Consider the following 23,616-nt stretch of genomic DNA (forward strand, 5'->3'; position numbering starts at 1 on the left):
CCGGGGGTGTTACCCAGTCCATTCCCTCCCCGATCTGCCGGGGGTGTTGGCCAGTCCATTCCCTCCCTGATCTGCCGGGGGTGTTGGCCAGTCCATTCCCTCCCTGATCTGCCGGGGGTGTTACCCAGTCCATTCCCTCCCCGATCTGCCGGGGGTGTTACCCAGTCCATTCCCTCCCCGATCTGGTGGGGGTGTTACCCAGTCCATTCCCTCCCCGATTGCCGGGGGTGTTACCCAGTCCATTCCCTCCCTGATCTGCCGGCGGTGTTACCCAGTCCATTCCCTCCCCGATCTGGTGGGGGTGTTACCCAGTCCATTCCCTCCCCGATCTGCCGGGGGTGTTACCCAGTCCATTCCCTCCCTGATCTGCCGGGGGTGTTGCCCAGTCCATTCCCTCCCTGATCTGGTGGGGGTGTTACCCAGTCCATTCCCTCCCTGATCTGCCGGCGGTGTTGCCCAGTCCATTCCCTCCCCGATCTGGTGGGGGTGTTGCCCAGTCCATTCCCTCCCTGATCTGCCGGGGGTGTTACCCAGTCCATTCCCTCTCCGATTGCCGGGGGTGTTACCCAGTCCATTCCCTCCCCGATCTGCCGGGGGTGTTACCCAGTCCATTCCCTCTCCGATTGCCGGGGGTGTTACCCAGCCCATTCCCTCCCCGATCTGCCGGCGGTGTTACCCAGCCCATTCTCTCCCCGATCTGCCGGCGGTGTTACCCAGTCCATTCCCTCCCCGATCTGGCAGCCTCCAATTTTAAACATACTAAGTTCTCCATGTGTTATCTCCAACAGTAGCAGGACTAAACCAGCTCGGTCCATGATGCGTGCTGAACTTCGTCAGCTACTAACATTCTGCTTGAGATCCACTCCAGCTGCTGTCCGAGATCTTCGAGCATTCTGGTACTTGGCACAGGTTGATGAGGTGAGCACAGAGACAGTTGGTCAAATTCCACTTTCAAATACTCTGATGTAATTCTGTTTTGTTATCTTTACCTGGGCATCAGAAGAAGCATTTTGTTTCACTTGTCAGGACCTTTTGTCCTGGTTCTTTATGCAATGTAGAAATGATTCATATTATAGTGCTGGATTTTGAGGGGAGAGAAATGGGGAAAATGGGAGGGAGGGGAAATGCACCTCTTTTTGAGCATGAGCTTGGTGCTTTATGTTACATTTGGAATTTTACTTTCCATCTGGCTGTGCAGTACCTGACCTGGGAGTTCTTGATGTCAGCGATTAGGTTCTGAAAAGTGTTAGTTCTCCAGCACTGATGCTCAAGCAAAAAAAGCCGTACAAAAGTTTGAATACCTTTTTGTGTAAATCATCATCATAGGCGGTCCCTCGAAACGATGATGAGTTGCTTCCATGTTGAAAATGGATGAGTTCACTGGTGTTTCAATCATATTCCAGATCCCGAACTGCATCCTTGAAGGGTGGAAGATCCTGTGCGTGGATTTTGTTTAAGGTGTGGTGGCCGTTGCAGCCACCACATATATCTGGATGACAACAGACAATTAAAATGGAGGCTGTTGATCATTGACTCATCCTTTGTTCTAATTAAAGGGTCAGTGTATAACTGACTCCTGCTAATAGTCACAGTACATCACCACAGAAAGTTATGGACTGACCTGAATTGGTTGGAGAGAAAATTTGCCTCCTGTTTTAATTGTTTTTTCACCATATTGCTGCACTGTAGTATTATGAACTAAAATCAGTTAACCTTGACAACATGGCAGATTTGGCTACCTAGCTGATTCACTTATACCCACTTTAACCAATTGGATGATTGAGTTTGGATCCTCACTGTCCAATTGGCATGTTATCTTGCAAATTAATTCCTGTAACATCTAGTGTTCAAGGCATCCAGAGTGCTATATTTTATTGTCTAACCAATGTAACCTTGCCAGGTCAGTGAAAATACTCTACTGTAGATTTTATATCTATATAAATTTGGGCATGTGCACATAAACAATAATGGACCTGAATTTGCAGTCAAGGCTTCCTGCAGTCGGATGCCTCCGAACCGCAATAAAAGTATGCACCTATCTGATGGCCCTGGATCCATGGAGACTCGCGCACCTGAGCCTCTAGGCGTAGGTCTGTGTAGAGGCCCACGTATCCCAGGGGTGCAGGCGGTTTGCAAGTGTCCCTGGGATCACATGGGTCAGCCCAACCAATCTGGAAGGGGATTCCCATTATGCTTATGATTCCATTTACATACGGAATCCTCAGCAGCTTAATAGGAATCGTCCAAAAAACACATTTTTACAGCACTGAAATAAAAAAATCATTACATGTTTAAAATTAATTAAAATACAATTTAATCGAACATTTAAAACAAACATTAAAATTTTTTGAACAATAAATTTAAACATTTTTCAAGGGGCCAAAATAACAAGCTTATTTTGACGGTTTTTGAATGTTAAAATGATTAAAATTTATTTTAATATTTATTTTCACCCATAAGCTAATCAAAGAAGACCTTGCATCTGCTTTTAAAAGGCGTAAGAGTTTCATGGGAATTCGCTGGGCAACTGGGCAAATTGCCCAAATCTGTGCCAGCGAATGTCCATTTCCTGGGTATGTGGAGGATCTGTCAAGAAGATTCTTGACAGATTTAAGGGCTCAAGTTTCGGGCCAAGCCTAGAACGGCACAGCCCCGACCTGGACTCCCGTTTTTCGCGCCTGAAAGTGCGTCAAAAAAATACCTTCAGATTCTCCGGCTCCCTGCAGGTCCTTTGGAGCTCGGTGCAGCGCAGCACGAGCTGTGGGGGGGCGGAGCCAGGTCCCTGCGCTGAAATTAGTGCCAGGACCGCGGCACAGGCACGCTACAGTGGGCACGCATGTGCAGTAGTTCCAGGCGCCCGAAACTGTGTGGGAGGGGCCCGAAGCACGCAGCCCTGAGCCCTGGCCGAATGGCCTCACTGGGGTGGCAAAGATCAGGCTGCACTTTCCTCGTCCAGCTCCTGCTCTGGCTCCAACTTCCTCCCCTGTTCAGCTCTCTCTCTCTCTCTCTCTCTCTCTCTCTCTCTCTCTCTCTCTCTCTCTCTCTCTCTCTCTCTCTCTCTCTCTCAACACCCCAAGCTCCCGCTCCACTCCCCACCCCCCCCAGCTCCCGCTTCCCCTGGCCACCTACCTTTAACTCCGGTCCGCTCCCTCTTCCTTTGGTGGGGCGGGCCCCGCCCGAAGTCTTGGGCCCGGCTTCTTCACGTCGGCCGGGCCCGTTCAGCCTCTTCTCTCTCCTCTCTCTCCTCTCCTCTCCTCTCCTCTCCCCCTCCCTTCTCTCCACTTGCTGTCAGAGACACACTGACAGAGACAGAGAGAGACACACTGGGGGGGGGCCCCGTCCCAGCACGCTGTTGGAGGACTCCTGGTGCTGCAGTCAGTGAATAGAAAATTTTTTATTTATTGATTTTTAAATTTTTATTATTTTTTTGATTGATTTATTGATTTATTTATCATTTATTATTGATGATGGCTCTTTGTAAACTTCCTTTTAAACCCCCCCCCCCCCATTCCCTACGCCTGATTTGTAACCTACGCCTGATTTTCTAAGTGTAGGCAAGGTTTTTCTGAGCGTACAAAAATCTACACTTACTCCATTCTAAGTTAGTTTGGAGTAAGTTTTCACTGCCTAAACTTTCAAAATGGGCGTAAGTGGCCGGACATGCCCCCTTTTGGGAAAAAAAAATCTGTTCCAAACTGAAACTGTTCTAACTGACTAGAACTGGAGCAAACTAAATGCAGAGAATTGCAATTTCTAAGATACTCCATTCTAAACCAGTTGCTCCAAAAAAACAGGAGCAACTCGGGCCGAAACTTGGCCCCCAAGTTCTGGGTTTTCACGCATGCGCAGCGTATGCGTAAACCCAGAACTTGCAAGGCACTTACGGTCACGTACGTGGTCATCGGCCCTGGAAAATCTGGGCCATTGTTAGTGAAAGAATGAGGAAAACATTTGCTTATGGTTATTTGCAGAGATTCGGCTTCTAAAATCTACTTTTATGTTTGTTCACATCCCAGCTGTCTCCTGAAGAATTAAATTTGCTGTGTTCAGAACTGATGTTGACTATATTTGGAGCGTTCTGGACTAGTTCTGTGACAACAGATCCTGACTATTGGTTGACATGGAAACCCCCAGTGGCTGTAGGAGATGACTGGGCACCAGAAACTATTGTTATGGACAAATCCTTAAAGGTTTGTTTCTTTCTTTTGTAAGTTAAATAACTTGTGTGGACACTAGATTTATGATATTGCAGCCTATCAAAATGAATAGTGTATGCACTGAGATTTGATAAGTGAGTGGTTGCAAAAATGATGCTCATATTAAAGCTGTAATTCCCAACAGTGTATTCAAGAGCAGCAATGTCAGGCAATAGAGCCCTGGACCAGGGGTATGATGCCTATTATGTGAAGTGAACAACATCATTCTCTCCAAATATGATCATGGTGCTTTATCTTTACTCTTCAACTTCCCCGTAGTGTTTAACATGGTTGATCAGGCCCTATTCCTCTGTTCCTCCCCTTTACTTGATTTTACTCTTGGCTATCTGAATGTAGCCAAAGGATCTCCAACATTGGCTTCTCTTCCCATCTTGCACTATTGCCTCCAAAGTCCCTCAAGGATTCATCCTTTGCCTTCGCTTGTTTCTTACCTACATGAAGCCCCTTGGCAGCATTATCTTTCCAGCGTTTACATGTTTGCTGATAATCCAGCTCCTCCTTGACCCTTGACTAACTGTGTACTGTCCAGTTGCTTGTCTGACTTCCAGTCACTGCCCAGATCTCTGCTGCGTGTATTATGTCCCACCGACACATCACCAGTCCTTGCTGACCCACCTTGTTGGTTTCAATTCGTCTACAGCCCTCCCCTATCTTCGCAGTCTCTCGCCAATTTTCTATCCTATCTTTGCACCCTTTCCCCGCCCCCCTGTCAATTCTCTGTTCATCTGACTCTGGACTCTTCTGCATCCTTTCCTCTCTTCATCCCACCATTACGTGTAGCAACTTCAACCGCTGAGTCCCAATCTCTGGAATTCCCTATTTCAACAATTCTGTCTCTCCGCCACTTTCCTCCTTTATAAAAAAAACAACCTCTTTAATCAGCTTTTGATTACCACTGCAAATCTCTCATTTTTTGACACTTTTTTCCCATATGCTGCCTTTGAAGTACCTTGTGTTATTTTATGTTCAAGACAATAAATAATAGCCGAGCAAATGCGGCCGGAGGCTTGCCTCCGGAGTACACCACCGACCCGCAAAACAATTCCGGAAGTAACTCCCGGCACCCAGGCTTCAGAGTTGTGGTCTCCAGGCGGGCGGCAGTGTAAAGGCCCAGGGGCGCAGGCGGTTCGGAAGTGTCCCTGGGATCACATGGGCCCGGTCCTCCAATGACACAGGAGGATTCCATTGCAATCATTTACAAAGAGAATCCCCAAATTGTATGCAATGGGATCCCCAAATAATTATACAATGTACATAATTCTAATAATTATACAATGTACATAATTCTAATAATTATACAATGTACAGAATTTCAATTTTATTCATAAGTTCCTTCATTGCACCAACTGCAATAAAAATTAAATTTTGATAACATTTTAACTATCTTAATCTGGACCAATATTTGCATAAACTTATTTAAAATGTGTGGGCATAATTTTGGATTTTTAGATGTTTTATTTAACCCTTTTATAGATATACATACACTTACGCTGATGTAAGTAGGCCCTATGCCTGCTTTTACCAGCTGTAAGTGTTGCGTGGGCAATTGTTGGGCAAATAGCCCAACTCTGTGCCAGCAATACTCATTTTTCAGGGGATGTGTTAATTTGCAACACCTAAAGCTCTGATTGGGCCCCATTGATGACAAATCCTAATTGCTGATCGGTCCCCTTGGAGGATAAGACACCCAGCAGTTTGTCTGGAATGTGTAACTAGATCAAGCCTGCCTACGTAATCAGTGACTTTGAAAAGTGTACTTCGAGCCATTCTGACTGTCGACTCCAGACAGAACAGATCTCACTTGGAACAGACAGGGCTCACTCTCATGGGTTAAGACCTTCACCCACCCCAGCCCAAGTTCCCGACCTCTTCCCCCGATTTCCTCGTGCTCGCCGATCCCAGTCTCGATCTTCCCCTCTTTCCCGCCGCCCCCTCTTTTTCCACCCCCCCCTCCCCCATCTCGATCTTCCCCTCTTTTCCCCCCCCCCGGTCTTTCTCTCTCTCACGCTCTCTCTCTCTCTCGCGCTCTCGCGCTCTCTCTCTCTCTCTCTCTCTCTCTCTCTCTCTCTCTCTCTCCATGGACCTAGTGGGTGGCCCACGCTGCACTGCAGCTGTAACTGTGGGCACTGCGCATGCGGGGCATGTGTGGTTGCACTTTTGATCCTATGTAGTGGCTTTCCTGATCTCTAGGTAGTGTATGGAATCGTGCTGATGGGGACCTGGGAATGGATTGCCTGTTTTCTTGGCTGCAGATGGTGCATTGTAGAGGGAATGCAAGAAAGTAAAAACTACCTTTTTAAACAGAAGGCAACCTTGTGCAAGCACAATATAATCAAATTGTAATGATTGCTTGATAATTGAAACCAGTTTTTGAAAATGTGTTTTATGTCCAGAGAATATTTTTATTTTCCTCTGATAGGGGCCTGGCATTTTGTGTAGAGCTGTCCAGTCAAAGTGTTTCTTCGAGATTCTGACGAACAGCAATCAAAGCACTTATGGGGCTGTCGGTGGAATTGATGTGATGATGGCATCCCATGTGACTCTGGGGGGGTGGCTGGAGCGGACTCGGCAATTGCAAGAAGTCAGCTCAGTGTTGTGGACCAACATGGCTGTTGGTACATTTGCAGAATTCAGGTATGTCATAGAAATGGCATCTTTACTTCTGGCTCGTTTTACATCAGAAGAATTATTTGAAAATAACATGAGCATTCCTATTATGGTTTCATTGATTAGGCTATTTTCAAAGGTGTTTCAGAACAAAGTTGATCAAAACAAATAACTGAACTGGAGTGAAAATAAATCTCTCCCACAATGGTTGGTGAGGGATTGTCTCTGGTCTTTTTTAGATAAACTCCCAATCCCAGCTATGCCATCAGTGGAAGCATATGGTGGAAGTAGGGGGAGGCAAAGGGAAAGTCACCCACCTCCGGAACACCCACCAGGTGTCAACTGGTGTCCAGCCAGCTGCTTTAGTTACAGGACATGCATGGTGCAGAGAAATAATCTCGTGAGGGAATGAGAAGTACATTTTTAAAATTCCTTCTCTTTCTCCCACCCCCCCCCCGGTCTGCATTGCTTCTTCTGACACTAACCTTTTGCGCTTAGTTAACTTTAAGTTTAGGCTGGCTCGGGCATTGTTCTGATTGTTCAATTGTCTGTAGAGCAAAGGTTTTGATAACTCATGTTACAAACTTCATGCTGTACTGTGCAGAATTCCAGTGGAAAATGAAGGGTGAAACAAGGTAAACAGTTAGGTTCTGGTTAGAAGATTCATGATGTGGCCTCAAGCTCTGATCTGCTCATTGTTCTGTACCAAGGTGCTTCAGTGAATTGTAAATCCCCAGGGGGTTAACTCTAAAGGCACTGATAAAGTCAAAGGTATATTCTAAAGTACACCAGTGCAACTTTTAAAAGTGACTTTTTGCTTTGCTGCTTCTCAACTGTCAGATGTACCACAAACATTCATGAACAACCAGTTTTGACTTTTTATTGCCTTACTACATGGAAGGAGAGGGCCTATTAAGTACTGAAATAAAAGTTTCTGGAATTGTTGGCTTTCTATTTAGTTTGCATTGCTTTGCACTAAGCCAATTTGTTGTAACGACTGTGCTCTATTACAGTGTTGGGAAATTGAACATTTGCTTCACTCCCAATAATAAACTCAGGCAGATTAGCTCAGAGTGCAACTGCTCAATGTTTCCTTGAGATCCCTCTGCCTCAGTCCCCATAACTATCATTTGTATCGCCAACTATTCAGAATTCTCCAAGTGAAGTTGCCTAGTTTTATGGTGTGAATTTTTTTTTAAATGTTAATTTTGCGTTGCAAGGTGAGGAATGTTTTTTCAGGTAATTATCCTAATTGAAATTAGCTTTGAACAGTGTATTTCTGTGTGGCATAGTGGCACACTTTCCCTTTACTCTGGGACCTGTATTGTAATTTACCTCCAGATAATATAAAATCCAGCGCAAGTGTCATAACCCTCTTCACCATTTGTTACTATTCGGAAGGCAGTGCACATGTGGGACTGTTCACTGATATTGACGCAGGCCTAATGTGTAGGCTTTATTTTTGACCAGAAAATGAGCATCGATGCTAATAATGGGCACTCCTGAACACATTTTGTAATAAAGAAGGGGGGGGAGGGAAAGGAGAAGGGGGGTGGGGGGAAGGCTGAACGGGCCGGGCCCGTCCACAGCACCAGATTTACAGGTAGGTGGTGTTGGGTCGGGTTGGGTTCCGGGGGAGCACGGGTCCAGTCCGGGGTGGGGGGGGGCGGTCGGGAGCACGGGTTGGGTCGGAGGAGGGAGGTCAGGTTGGTTCGCGTCGGGAGGGAGCGCGGGGGTCGGTTCGGTTCGGGGTGGGGGGGGGGGGGGGGCAGAGGGAGGTCGGTTCGTGTCGGGGGCGAGGGGAGGGAGGTCAGGTTTGGTCCGGGTCAGGGGGGTGGTGGGAGGGAGTTCGGGTCGCGGGGGGGGAGGGAGAGGGAGGTCCAGTTGGATGGGGGGAGCGGGGGTCGGGTCAGGTCCGGGTGGGGAGCGGGAGTCGAGTCGGGTCGGGAGGAAGCAGGAGCTGGGCGTGGGAGGCAGCCTTATTCACACAGCCCCAGTGAGGCCATTCGGCCAGGGCTAGGGACTGTGTGCTTCGGGTCCCTCCCACAAAGTTTTGGGCGCCTGGAGCTACTGCACATGTGTGCCCACTGTAGCGCGCATGTGCAGAAGTCCCGGCACTGTTTTCAGCGCAGAGACCTGGCTCCGCCCCCTACAGCTCGTGCTGCGCAGCGCCCAACTCCAGAGGACCAACAGGGAGCCGGAGAATCTTAAGTTTTTTTTTTAGGCGCACTTTGTGGCGCGAAAAACGAGTGTCCAGGTTGGGGCTGCGCCGTTCTAGGCGCGGCCCGAAACTTGGGCCCTATAAGTTTAAGGACGAAATAATGTCATTTCAAATGTAATTCGCATGTTTTGAAATACTTGACAGGATTTGGTGTTTTGTTTGCAGGTCCACTGATTCCAGATTGCAGCGCATATTGTTGCTTAAACAGCTCCATGCAATAAAGGATCTTTTGCCAAGAGAACTTCAGGAGGAATATTTACAGACGTGTGACCAACTTGCCTTTGACAAAGATAGCACTGCCAGTTGCCGTATTCAGAGTTTGCTCAATGACCTTGCGGGGCAGGGAGTAATGCCCGAAGATGTTGTTTCACTTCTTGTGACCTGCATACAGGAGTTTGTGGGTAAAGATAAGGATTTTGGAAGCCTTTCAGAGCAGGTGCAGAGCGGCTGTGTATGGGTAAACTTGGGATTGCTACAGATTCAGATTTGGATTCCGCAGACCAAGTTTGATCCTGCTGTCAAAAAGCTGTACAAGTTGAATTACATCAATGAGGAGGTCAGTCTTCATGGTGTGTTGTTTTGACATTGTTCACTTATTGAAATAGGTGAATGTCACAAGTTAATTCCTGTCCCAACAATATTGATATTTTTCATTTGCACCTGCAAGTTACCACTTGGCTAAGCCTAGAGAATCAACGGGACAGTTGTGCCCGTAATGCCCTTTGAGATGTTGAGCATTTGTGATGTTACAACATTGTGGCATTTATCCCAGTGACACTCACTCTTGTGCTTTAAAGTCATGGTCCTCGGGTACGCTGGTGCTTTGTCTTTCTAGCCTGCTCTATCTACAAGTTTATCTTTCATTTTCGTGTCTTATTTGAGTTACTCAAATTGACAGAGAATTATTTATAGAGAAAAGAACCTAGTCTGTTCAATCTTTCCTAATGATGATTGTAATCTCTCAGTTCTAGTATAATTCTCGTAGATCCTTTCCAGTGCCTCTATATCCTTTTTATAATATGGAGACTGGAATTCTTCACATTACTCCAAGTGTGGTCTAACAAAGATTCGATACAAGTTTAACATAACCTCTGCTTTTCAATTCTATCCCTCTGGAAATGAACCCCAATGCTTTGTTTGTGTTCGAAATGGCCTTAATTATCCTGCGTTGCGACTTTTAGTGATCTGTGTATCTGTACCCCCAGATCCCTCTATTGCATTTAGACGCTTATTTTCCAAGGATAATGTGGTCTCCTTACTCTTCCTACCCAAATGTATTACCTCGCACTTGTCTATAATGACCTCGTACTTGTCATTTGCCAGAGGTCACTACTCTTAACTCATTGCATGGAAGACACTTGTGAATGATTCAGGCGCATTAAAATCCGTAGCTCCTGTTATGTTCTGCGTGGTTGAATAGCTTGGTAAAAGCAGATATTTAGCTGTTTGTTTTATTATCATTGATGTTGTCTCTGCCTTGATGTTTTGCAACATTAAAGGTGCTATATAAATGCAAGTTGTTAGTGCCTACTAATAATAGCTTTTTTTCTTCTCAGTTGCAACAGTTGCAGAGTGAGTGGAAGAGCCGGAGCCTGTCTGAACAGTTATTGACTGGTCGAGAACTATTACAGGAAGGAGAGAACTGGCATTGTCACCCTCGAATTAGGTGCCTAATTAAATATCTTTCAGTATCAGCCAATCTGCTAGTATAGATCAGTGCTTGCATTAGTCCACAACTTCCTTTCTGTGGTGTCTCAGGCCCTACACTTTTCCCAGTCAAGCAGACTGGCTTGAATACCTGTTTCAGGTTGCTTCTGGGTGTAGCTGAGCGGGTTGAGAAAGTGACCCTGTGATCCATTATCCCCAGTAAGGATTGCCTGGCTGTGTTACGGCAGTACGATGAGGTTGGGAACTACCTGTATTGAGAATTATGGACTTGTGTATGTGAGATTTTGCTCATAAGTTTAAAAACAGTGGGAACTAACTGAGTAAAGTAATTTCTCAATGTAATGGGAGTCTGTGTATGTGTGAGTCAACTCATTATATAAATAGATACAAGATTTAGAGGGTACCTCCATGGAGTTTTTTAAGCAACGTTTTTCTGAGAGCAGATATGTTTGGATGTTGAGCAAGTAAAGGTTATCTGCAGCACATGCACTTGAAAGCGTTGTGTATGGGGGCAATGCTCGGGTTTATGGACTTTTTCTAGCCTTGTGGCAGCATTGTTAAATGTTACAGGACTAGTAATCCAAAGGCCTGAACTAATGATCTGGAGACATAAGTTCAAATCCCACCAAGGCAGCTGGGAAATTCAGTTAATTAAATAAATCTGGAATTAAAAAAAGCTAGTAATGGACCATGAAACGACCAGATTGTCATTAAAAACCCACCTGGTTCACTAATATCTTTTGGGGAAGGAAATCTGCCGTCCTTACCCAGTCTGGCCTGTACCTGACTCCAGAGCCACAGCAATGTGGTTGACTCTTAACTGCCCTCTGAAATGGCCTAGCAAGCCATTCCATTGTATCAAAGGGCAGTTTGGGATGGGCAATAAATGCTGGCATTGCCAGCAGTGTTCACATCCCGTGAATGAACGGAAAAAAAGTCACCCAAAACTTCTTTCCTGCACCATTGATTAACATAGAGGGCCAAAGCCCATAATGCAGGAAACCGCTAAGATTGATGGGAAAATGAGGTAAATCAAAGTGGGGATTAGGTGACCAGCAAACTTTGGTTTGAAAACCTAGAGGAGGAATGTAATACCATGAGTTGGATCATTTTGAGCTCCTGGTGCTGTTAGCAACATGATTGGCAGATTTCTGAGAAGACACTTGATGGTGGGCTGTTTGTGACTCGAGGGCACCTAAATGCGAGGTTTTTTTTAATGGGTGTGGTGGGGACAAAAGCTTAAGTTAATTTGTCTTTTAAATCTAAAATATAATACCAAAAGCTGATTTGAATGTCTTTCGATACCATAGAATATTTTGTGTGATACTCTACACCATTAAATGAGACCTGGCCAATTGCTTTATTCTCCCGTGTTCCACCAACTCGACAAGTAAAGTAGTATTTTTGTTTTACCTGACCTAGGTTTTTGCAACAAAGAATCAATTACCTGAAAGAGCAGATTGCGGTACTTTCCAGAAAACAAGCTCACCGTCCTAAAGTGCCTCCGTATAATTACCTCTACCAGGATATCCACCACTATGTGAATAGTATTGCACAGAGCTCCAAAGTTAAAGCTCTCCTCTCTCGACTGCTGCAACTCTTACTGGCAAAGCGATCGAAATCGCGTCAGACCATCCAGACCGTACTCCATGAAGAGGCAGCTTGGCAGCAATCCCATCACCAGTTCAGGAGACGAATCGCCGAAGAGTTCGATCAATATCCTGATGTCATAGATCCCCTGAATGCTGCCATTTTGCAGATGCAACATGGCATGAGACTTTTGGCAGCCGAGGTTCATCTGTCATTAAATAATAAGCTTGTTAAGCAGGCTGACCTCACTAGACTGGTCACTTGCCTTTTGGCCTTCCCTTCCATCAGCCTTTCATTCCCGACCTACCTTGCTCATGCAGATGCGTTATGTTCAAAGACCTCCATGGACACCCTCCGAGGACTTAATCAGTTCTTGAGTAAGAACTTGTCAGTATCATTAGATGAGAAGTCTCTGGCTAAGGAACAAGGGTCGCTGCCAACACAAGAGGAGCTGCTGATGAATGCTCTGCTGTATCTGCGTTGTCACGTACTTTCAGTGGGAGAACTGGATCAGGCGTCACTGCAACTTCTCCGGCACATCTGTCAAGTAATTCGAATTTGATCCTTTTACAAACACCTATAAGTTTGCATGTTGGGAAATGAAAATACCAAAGTGCACATTGTCCACAAAATAGTTTGAGAGAATCTTGTCTCTATGTCTCATAGTTTTATCAAATCAACAAAATCTTTCCAGTTCCTTTCTTCCTGCTTTCCTACTTCCCTACTCCCACTCATCTCCTTCCCTCCCTCCACCCCCCTTCTCACTTTCTTCCCCCTTTTCTTGGCGGCGACTTGTACACCAACAATTCTCTGGTACGTCACCCATTTGTCTGTTCTCCATGTGTCAACCTGTGCAGTAAATGCTGATGGATATCACAGCTGCACCCATACCTGGCCTTGCCAACCTCCACATGCAATTTCAGCTATGATCATTAAATAGTGATGAGCAGAAATCCTAACTGATTTTTCCCATCTCTTCCCTTATTCCCCACTCAGTTATTGTGTGTTAATTTTTTTTTTGAGCTGTAAGTTCAAAAGATTTCTCATGGTTTAATTTCTGTTGAAATTTTGGAACTTGATGTGATGCACATACAAACATAATCTTAATGCCTTGAATATTTTTAGATAGCAAGGCCTATCTGATAGTCAAGTGTTTAAGCGATACAGATCAAGAAGGTCTCTGGTCTTGAGAGTTGATTGGGGAACTAAATTTGACATCAATATCCCCACACTTTTTTGATGGCTGCAGTAGCCTGGTTGTTATGGTACTGGACTAGCGATCCAGAGGTTGAGTTCAAATCCCACCACATCAAGTTGTGCAATTTAATTCAATAAATCTGGTGATTTGTAAGCCAACACCAGAAAATAACCATGAAAGCTGCTGGATTGTTGTAAAAATCCAATTGATTCACTGCCTTTCAGGCCAGGGAACCTGTCACCTCTACCTGGTTTAGCCTACAGTCACACTATGTGGATGACTGAATGCCTTCAGGGCAACTAAGAATAGATAATAAATACTGGCTTCTCCACATCCAAAGAACAATATTTATTTATTTTATTTAATAAAAAAGCAAAATTTTTTTTTTCCTGACCACTGTCCAGGAAACCTTGCATGTAGATATTGGAGACTGAGGCCGAACTGTCAGCCTCCCGGGACAAGCTAACCTGCAAATTCTCCTTGCTTAGGCTCATGTGAAGAATGATCACTGAGTAAGGTGGCATCACACTTGCCATGATTCACTGCTTTTAGAAGCTGAATGAGAGACACTGATGAGATAAGAGACAAAATTGGTTATTTTGCCATTACTATTGATCTTAAAGGTGATTTGTGTTATTAGACAGTTGTATTTGTGTTCTTCTGATCATCTTGGTTACATTTAGTAAATGTGATGGTAATACTGCAGGATGGGTGGTAATGTGTTTAATATTATATTGTAAAAACAAGAGGTGAAAATTGCAAGCTTGAACAAAGCACCAGACAAGGAGAAAAATATTGCGGTTTTAAACCTAATTTAAGCCAAAATTAGACAGCACTGTAGTGGCATTTTTCTTGGTAAATGCTGGTTTAATACGACAGTCCCAAGAGATTGGGTGATGCTATGGTTTCAGCATTGTCCTTTCACCTCTGGTTTAAATACAGCTGAGGTCAATGGTTTGAAGCTGTCTTTCTGCTGGTTACAAGGCAACAATTGAAATTAATTTGGTTAGTCTCAACCTAGAGTTAGTCGGCATGAGCGCACAATTCTCCATTTGCCAAAAAGTGGTGTAAAATATGTAATTAAACTTCAGCCATGAGATTGACTGACTGTGACGGGAAGTAATACTGCCAGTGCAGTAAGGAAAGTTTTTGTGAGGTTGGGTTAAGATGTGCAGCTCGGGACAGAATAAACAAAGGTGTCTAAAATGTGTATCAGTCTACGAGTACAAAACTGGAGGATTGTACTTATTATAGTTGGCAGGTAATGGAACAATATAACTGGAGTGTTGGGTGCTCCTTATAGTTGAACAATATAATGTACAAAAAGTTAAAGTTTTATTTCATTCTGTTCTGTATTAAAGGCAATGGTAAATGCCTGGGATGAGCAGGAAGAGCGTAGGAGAGTGAAAGAGGAACAGGAAGCTAGCCTGTACCGGTACAAGAGCAAGCAGCATGGATCAGGCCTGACTGAGGAGGAGGAAGAGGAAAGGGAATTCAGACAGAATTTCCCGCAATATGCTACGGTAATGTGAAAGATTATGTTTTTTCCCCAAGTTTTATTTTGAGTTTTAATGAAGAGGCCATTGTGCACACTGAGACTCTGCATTTCTATTGGATTATTGTAACATTTTTCAAAAGGTCAGTTTACTTTCCATGCTTTCAGTCATAATTTATCTCATCTTACATTTTCAGGTTGGCAATCAGTGGTTAGTTGTGTGCCACAGGGATCGGTGCTGGGACCACAACTGTTTACAATATACATAGATGACCTGGAAGAGGGGGCAGAGTGTAGTGTAACAAAATTTGCAGACAACGCAAAGATTAGTGGGAAAGCGGGTTGTGTAGAGGACACAGAGAGGCTGCAAAGAGATTTAGATAGGTTAAGCGAATGGGCTTAGGTTTGGCAGATGGAATACAATGTCGTAAAATGTGAGGTCATCCACCTTGTGGGTGGGGGGGGAAACAGTAAAAGGGAATATTATTTGAATGGGGAGAAATTACAACATGCTGTGGTGCAGAGGGTCCTGGGGGTCCTTGTGCATGAACCTTGTGCATGAATCCCAAAAAGTTAGTTTGCAGGTGCAGCAGGTAATCAGGAAGGCAAATGGAATGTTGGCCTTCATTGCGAGAGGGATGGAGTACAAAAACAGGGAGGTCCTGCTGCAACTGTATAGGGTATTAGTGAGGCCGCACCTGGAGTGCTGCATGCGGTTTTGGTCACCTTACATAAGGAAGGATATACTAGCTTTGGAGGGGTACAGAGATGATTCACTCGGCTGATTCCGGAGATGAGGGGGTTACCTTATGATGATAGATTGAGTAGACTGGGTCTTTACTCGTTGGAGTTCAGAAGGATGAGGGGTGATCTTATAGAAACATTTAAAATAATGAAAGGGATAGACAAAATAGAGGCAGAGAGGTTGTTTCCACTTGTCGGGGAGACTAGAACTAGGGGGCACAGCCTCAAAATACGGGGGAGCCAATTTAAAACCGAATTGAGAAGGAATTTCTTCTCCCAGAGGGTTGTGAATCTCTGCCCAAGGAAGCAGTTGAGGCTAGCTCATTGAATGTATTCAAATCACAGATAGATAGATTTTTAACCAATAAGGGAATTAAGGGTTATGGGGAGCGGGCGGGTAAGTGGAGCTGAGTCCACGGCCAGATCAACCATGATCTTATTGAATGGCGGAGCAGGCTCGAGGGGCTAGATGGCCTACTCCTGTTCCTAATTCTTATATTCTAAGTTGGATAGTTTTGAACTGCACCGGCTTAAAATGGTGGTCTCTGAATCAAACTTAAGAAATTCAGGGCCCAATTTTGGCCAACCCGTTTTTTTGGCGCACTGACCCTTTATGCGCCGACTTTGTGCACTGGAAAGGGCGCCAAAAAACTTTTAGTATCCTGGCCCCTCTGCCGAGTGTCCCGGGTCCTGGCAAGGCATCCATGGTGGAGTGGGGGGTGCGGAGCTACAGCCCTGCGCTGAAAACACTGCCGGCAGCTGTCGCATGCACAGTGCAGTCTCCGCGCATGCTCCTTGCCCTCCCAGTGTGTCCTGCAAGCTGTCGGCAGGACCCGATGTTCGCCACCATGGCCGAATGGTCGCCAGCGTCTGAGTGCAGCCCAGGCTGCCAGAACCCTACCCGAGATGCTGCCGAGCCCAGCCTCCCTCCCTCCCTCCCTCCCTCCCTCCCTCCCCTCCCTCCCTCCCTCCCTCCCTCTCTCTCTCCCTCTCTCCCTCTCTCCCTCTCTCCCTCTCTCCCTCTCTCCCTCTCTCCCTCTCTCCCTCTCGGCAATGGCAGACATTTAGAGACCGCATGGATGAATTACAACAATTGTACATTCCTGTCTGGCGTAAAAATTAAAAAGGGAAGGTGGCTCAACCGTAGCTATCTAGGGAAATCAGGGATAGTATTAAAGCCAAGGAAGTGGCATACAAATTGGCCAGAAATAGCAGCGAACCTGGGGACTGGGAGAAATTTAGAACTCAGCAGAGGAGGACAAAGGGTTTGATTAGGGCAGGGAAAATGGAGTACGAGAAGAAGCTTGCAGGGAACATTAAGGCGGATTGCAAAAGTTTCTATTGGTATGTAAAGAGAAAAAGGTTAGTAAAGACAAACGTGGGTCCCCTGCAGTCAGAATCAGGGGAAGTCATAACGGGGAACAAAGAAATGGCAGACCAATTGAACAAGTACTTTGGTTCAGTATTCACTAAGGAGGACACAAATAACCTTCCGGCTATAAAAGGGGTCAGAGGGTCTAGTAAGGAGGAGGAACTGAGGGAAATCTTTATTAGTCGGGAAATTGTGTTGGGGAAATTGATGGGATTGAAGGCCGATAAATCCCCAGGGCCTGATGGACTGCATCCCAGAGTACTTAAGGAGCTGGCCTTGGAAATAGCGGATGCATTGACAGTCATTTTCCAACATTCCATTGACTCTGGATCAGTTCCTATCGAGTGGAGGGTAGCCAATGTAACCCCACTTTTTAAAAAAGGAGGGAGAGAGAAAGCAGGGAATTATAGACCGGTCAGCCTGACCTCAGTAGTGGGTAAAATGATGGAATCAATTATTAAGGATGTCATAGCAGCGCATTTGGAAAATGGTGACATGATAGGTCCAAGTCAGCATGGATTTGTGAAAGGGAGATCATGCTTGACAAATCTTCTGGAATTTTTTGAGGATGTTTCCAGTAAAGTGGACAAAGGAGAACCAGTTGATGTGGTATATTTGGACTTTCAGAAGGCTTTCGACAAGGTCCCACACAGGAGATTAATGTGCAAAGTTAAAGCACATGGGATTGGGGGTAGTGTGCTGACGTGGATTGAGAACTGGTTGTCAGACAGGAAGCAAAGAGTAGGAGTAAATGGGTACTTTTCAGAATGGCAGGCAGTGACTAGTGGGGTACGGCAAGGTTCTGTGCTGGGGCCCCAGCTGTTTACATTGTACATTAATGATTTAGACGAGGGGATTAAATGTAGTATCTCCAAATTTGCGGATGACACTAAGTTGGGTGGCAGTGTGAGCTGCGAGGAGGATGCGATGAGGCTGCAGAGTGACTTGGATAGGTTAGGTGAGTGGGCAAATGCGTGGCAGATGAAGTATAATGTGGATAAATGTGAGGTTATCCACTTTGGTGGTAAAAACAGAGAGACAGACTATTATCTGAATGGTGACAGATTAGGAAAAGGGAAGGTGCAACGAGACCTGGGTGTCATGGTACATCAGTCATTGAAGGTTGGCATGCAGGTACAGCAGGCGGTTAAGAAAGCAAATGGCATGTTGGCCTTCATAGCGAGGGGATTTGAGTACAGGGGCAGGGAGGTGTTGCTACAGTTGTACAGGGCCTTGGTGAGGCCACACCTGGAGTATTGTGTACAGTTTTGGTCTCCTAACTTGAGGAAGGACATTCTTGCTATTGAGGGAGTGCAGCGAAGATTCACCAGACTGATTCCCGGGATGGTGGGACTGACCTATCAAGAAAGACTGGATCAACTGGGCTTGTATTCACTGGAGTTCAGAAGAGTGAGAGGGGACCTCATAGAAACGTTTAGGATTCTGACGGGTTTGGACAGGTTGGATGCAGGAAGAATGTTCCCAATGTTGGAAGTCCAGAACCAGAGGTCACAGTCCAAGGATAAGGGGTAAGCCATTTAGGACCGAGATGAGGAGAAACTTCTTCACCCAGAGAGTGGTGAACCTGTGGAATTCTCTACCACAGAAAGTAGTTGAGGCCAATTCACTAAATATATTCAAAAGGGAGTTAGATGAAGTCCTTACTACTCGGGGGATCAAGGGGTATGGCGAGAAAGCAGGAAGGGGGTACTGAAGTTTCATGTTCAGCCATGAACTCATTGAATGGCAGTGCAGGCTAGAAGGGCTGAATGGCCTGCTCCTGCACCTATTTTCTATGTTTCTATGTTTCTCTCTCTCTTCCCACTCCCCCGCCACCCCTGATGCCGTTGAGCCCAGCCTTTCCTCTCCTTCCCTTCCCCCCCGACCTGCCTTTCCTCTCCCTTCCTCCCCAGTCTCCCGATGAGTCTTTGCCGGCCGCCCCTATCCCACGCCGAATGGCCTCCCGTACAGGCTGGCCCACTGCCTTCCCTGGCCCAAGGTAGGATTTACTTCAAATATTTAAAAGTTAATCAATTGTTTACCTGAGTTCTTTATTTTTATTTAGTTATTTTAACTTTTATTTGTAATGTTTGGTGCTTGGGTGCAGGTACTTACTTGCGCGATTTCTTAACTGCCCGCAACGTTTTTCAGAGCTGGCCACATACGCTGACCTAAGTCAATTTGGTGCAAGTATTAGCTGGCCAAAGTGGCATAAATGGCCAAAATTGGCCTAAGTGTCTGGGAATGCCCCTCCTTTGGAAAAAAAAACTGAACTTTAAAAAAAAAAAATCGTACCTCACTAAGTTCCTCTGGAGCAAGTTTATTGGGGAAAATCGGGTTTTTTAACTTGCGCCAGAAAAACCAACTTACTCCAAAAAAATTGATGCAAGTCATGGCCAAAATTGGGCCCTCAGTCTCTTGGGTTCTGTACAACAAGCGCAACTGAAATTCTGAAACATTCTGCTCTTCAAAACAATATTTTTGCTTTCTGCAGGATTTTTCTGATATCATATCCCAGCCCAGTCTTGAACAAGAAGCGATGGACTCTGAAGTCGAGAGCACAGTGATTAAAACGGCTGACGCTGCTCCCATATTGCAGAGTTCAATTCAGATGGTCATAAAAATTCATCAGCAAATGTATTTGGGATTTGCACAAACTGTGTGGTACCGCCAGACTGCGCCAGCACATCAGTGTAGCGATTACCTTCGGGCTTTTGTGTCCTCTTACCGCACAGCTGCCGTGCTAATTACCCGGTTCTATTCTTTAATTGGTGAGTGTGCTGAATTATTTCAGAATTGTGTTTTGCAATATATTTTCAGATATTGTACAGGCTATTTTTCAAATCTGTAAAAAGGAAAGTACTGTGATGCCAGCGCAGTGTGATGTTGGGTGCGTGAGGCAGTGGGAATTTGTTGGCTGAAATGAGCCTGGTGCTTGAAAAGGAGCAGGAGAAAATTGCAACTCACCTAATATGTGAGCAGCACTATTTGTAACAAAGACTAGGTGTCCCACTTGTCTGTTTGGCTTAATAAGGTTGTGAGGAAGAAAAGAGGAAAAGAAAATAAATTGCAAAAGGAGAAAATGTTCTTTCTGGCTCATTAATTTATATATAAATTATTATAAATTATATATCACAATTATCTGGGACAGGCTGGCTGGATCAGACGGTCTCCTCTTGTCCGCCTTTGTTCATATGTTCATCATTCAATTTTTACCATTTAAAAAAATTGCTTTCATAACCACTGGAGGCATTAAAGCCAGAACACACACGGGAGTGGAATTAAAGTTGATGAGCCCTCTCAGCTTTGCTCAATTGGTGGCACTCGCCTCCCAAGATAGAAAGTTGTGGGTTCAGTCTGCACTTGAGAATATGATGTAGGTCGACAGCCCAGTGCTACATTGCAAGGTGTTGCCTTTTGGGTTTAGAGCCAAACTGAGATCCCTTCTGCGTGTTCGTGGTTAAGATGAGTATAGAAGATCTGAGTATAGAAGAACTGAGTACAGTTCTGTTGGCCTCCGTACAGAAAGGATATTGCAGCTATTGAGGAGATACAGAAAAAAGTTACCAGAATCACTGGAAGAGATTGAGAGGTGATATGATTGGTGCTTTTAACATTCTAAGTGGACTAGATATTGTAGACCAAGATATTTCATCTTGGCCAGAACAGCAGAACCAGCGCTTGTAGGTGGGTAAATTCAAAACTAATCTGCAGAAACAATATTTGCATGGCAATTCTATGGAACAGACTCCCCACGGAGATGTTGGAAGCAGACGGGTATTAATTAATTCAAATGCAAATTAGATTTCTTTCTGACAATAATTTGGGATGCAGTGTGTGAATAATTGAAATCATGACATAGGGCAAGTGTAGCGCGCTTGGGAGGAGCAAGTGACTGGTTGACAAATTTCTCCACCACTGATGTTTCTCGCTTCGTGCCCGAGTTTGTTGTTGACTAATGAATCGAGATTGATTGCTCTGAATAGTGCACAGCTCCATTTCCGTTGTATCATCTGACTACCATGATGGTGGAAGGTGGATTAGATGGACCTTAGTATATTTTAATCTAGCAATTCGCATGTTTCTCCCTCAACAAATTTCATCAAAAACAATTTAATTATCACCCAGTCTCGGTTTATGAGATCTTGTGTGGAAAATGACTGTTGTGTTTGCCACATAAGTACCTGCGTTTTAACGCTTTCCATTATACGGAAAGTGCTTTGATAATTTCTTGTTATAATTAAATGCTTTTATAAATGCATATTTTTTTCACTTTTTTCACTAATTGATCCAGATGTTTGAAAATATTTGTCACTGCCTAATTACTGTACTTATTTATAAAATGTATACCTAGTTATGGAGATAACACTGACTGTCTAATGAACATACAGAGCACAAGATTTCTGGAATAGAATTTCTGTGCCATTATTTCTCCAGAATTGTAAACAAACGTGATTTTAAAAATTGAAGTAAACTTGGGACCTTGATCTGGAAATGTTACAGTTGTAATATTTTTGTTATTGGCCATAAATGGTTAATTGTATTGTACTCATTTCAGTGTAATATCGGTTTACTTTTGGGTTAGATGCTTCCTTGAGTGGGCAGCTTCATGGCAGTCAGTTGCTGGTCAGTTCCCTCATCCAAAACTCTGTTGGAGAAGAAAGCTCTGAGCTCATTCTGCCACAGGAAGATATTTATGACTTCTATCAACATCCAAATATCCAGGAGGCCAAAAAATGTCAGCCTGTCCTGAGAAACTTCACCCAAAAGGTGAAAGAATTGCTGGTTGATTGGCCTGACCATCCAGCTCTGCTGCAGGTAAGGAGAATCCATTCCGCACTCTTCTTGTTGGACTTTAGCCCAGCTTGTCATCGTGAATGTGCTGAGTGTGCACATGAAAATGTCGTTCTGATGTTTAACATGATCTTGGAACACGTTGCCTCCAGATCCCATGTCAAGGTCCCGGATCTGTGCCATTGCACTTGTTCGCTTTTCTCCAGCCAGTGGATCTTTTCTCCTCATGTCAGACATTGCCATGTGACGGGGATAAAGCACAGCTTTCGTTTTAAAGTGGGGAAAAATAAACAAATTGCAATTAGCATGGAATGGGCAAAAGCGCAATTTGGAATTTTCCACTTTGCACAGTGTGTACCACAGTTTAGTTCTGGTCATATAGTGTGCCCTTCGGCACTGACCCATGCAGTGCATTGCTGCATCAAAGTAAACCAAGTGCCTTTGTAGTGGGGCTAGTGTGTAAGCACCAACATTTGTTTTAGGATTCAAATAATGTGCAAAATGCCCCTTCAGTACTGAGGAAAAGCTGCGCAGAACAACATAAATGAGCACTGTAAGCTTTAGAAATTCAACCATGCCCAGTCAGGCATGCCTGATTACACGTCGGTTTATCCCTTTTTGAACCGATATGTTACCATGACACCACTTCAGTTCTCTGGTCCAACTTCCATATTCAACAATATTTGAAATATTGTGATCCCAGGCTCTGCTTTTCCTCCAATTTCCCTTGGCTTTCTAGGATGCATGCCATCTGGGCTTGGTGTCTTTTCAACTTTAGAGTTCCTGTAATTTATCCTGTTTAATTGCTCCACTTCCTCTCTCGAACCCTTTCATTCCCACTACCACATTCTGTGGAAAAGAGAGGCAAAGTGCTCGGTATTTTTACCATTCCTTCATAAGAATTCTGATCTTCAGATGAGGGTTGGCAGAACTGGGAATGAAATCGGCTACTTTCGGCACTCTGTCGGCATTCCAGGGTCAAATAGGAGGGTTTTCTGCAGAGTAAAGCTCTTCCTATTGTGCGCCTGGAGCGTACCTGAGGAGAGCACTCACCAGTATGGAAGTTTGCCATCATTGTAGCCTTTTTAGTGCTATCAAGTTGTTGGAAGCTTTGTGCCATAGTCTCACCCAATAAGAGCTGGCTTAGATTACTTAATTTTACTTTGACCATTAATTGTGGTATGAAGGGACATACCTCAGCAGTCTGAATCATAGTGGTTTCTGAAATTTTATTTCACTCAGTAGAAAAGCTAAACAAAGACTCTTGGTAGAAATGGTTGCGTGAGAAAAAGGAATGAGCTATTATAGCAGCAAAAAAGAATTGACAACTGCAACATTATTGTCTTTATTAGTTAAGGTGGAAATACGCAATGGTCCGATTTTGCGGTTGTAATGACGGCGAAAATGCCAGCATTTGCCATCATTACTTTGAAACTGACAGCAACTTCTGGCGTCCACGCTTGCGCAGTTAAACGCAATAATCCAGAAGTTGCTGTCTGTGATTCCCTGCTCCTCCACAGAGTGCACTGTTGAAGTTCCTGCAGATGGCAATCTTTAGAAATCACTTGAATGGACATGAATTTCCCCTTTTACGCTGTACTATCACTGTTTTAAAAACCACGAAAAAGTTAAACCTTGTTAAATGAGGTGTAACCGGCTTTTTAACGGTAGACTAAGTAATAACTACAACTGAACAACCTCTCTGGCCCT

General features: G+C 44.7%; 1 protein-coding gene across 2 annotated transcripts in view; it reads left to right on the forward strand.

The window, feature by feature from the left end:
* Window positions 1-23,616, forward strand: part of mdn1 (midasin AAA ATPase 1) — a 215,109-nt gene that overhangs the window by 133,600 nt on the left and 57,893 nt on the right. For both annotated transcript variants that reach the window (XM_070885519.1, XM_070885520.1), the window contains exons 58-66: window positions 789-918; window positions 4,017-4,190; window positions 6,637-6,851; window positions 9,211-9,601; window positions 10,602-10,711; window positions 12,136-12,850; window positions 14,863-15,024; window positions 19,607-19,883; window positions 21,698-21,930. In XM_070885519.1, the coding sequence (XP_070741620.1) occupies window positions 789-918; window positions 4,017-4,190; window positions 6,637-6,851; window positions 9,211-9,601; window positions 10,602-10,711; window positions 12,136-12,850; window positions 14,863-15,024; window positions 19,607-19,883; window positions 21,698-21,930 (2,407 nt within the window). The remainder of the gene's footprint in view (window positions 1-788; window positions 919-4,016; window positions 4,191-6,636; window positions 6,852-9,210; window positions 9,602-10,601; window positions 10,712-12,135; window positions 12,851-14,862; window positions 15,025-19,606; window positions 19,884-21,697; window positions 21,931-23,616) is intronic.

Source organism: Pristiophorus japonicus, chromosome 7 (assembly GCF_044704955.1).
Source record: "Pristiophorus japonicus isolate sPriJap1 chromosome 7, sPriJap1.hap1, whole genome shotgun sequence".
NCBI lineage: Eukaryota > Metazoa > Chordata > Chondrichthyes > Pristiophoridae > Pristiophorus > Pristiophorus japonicus.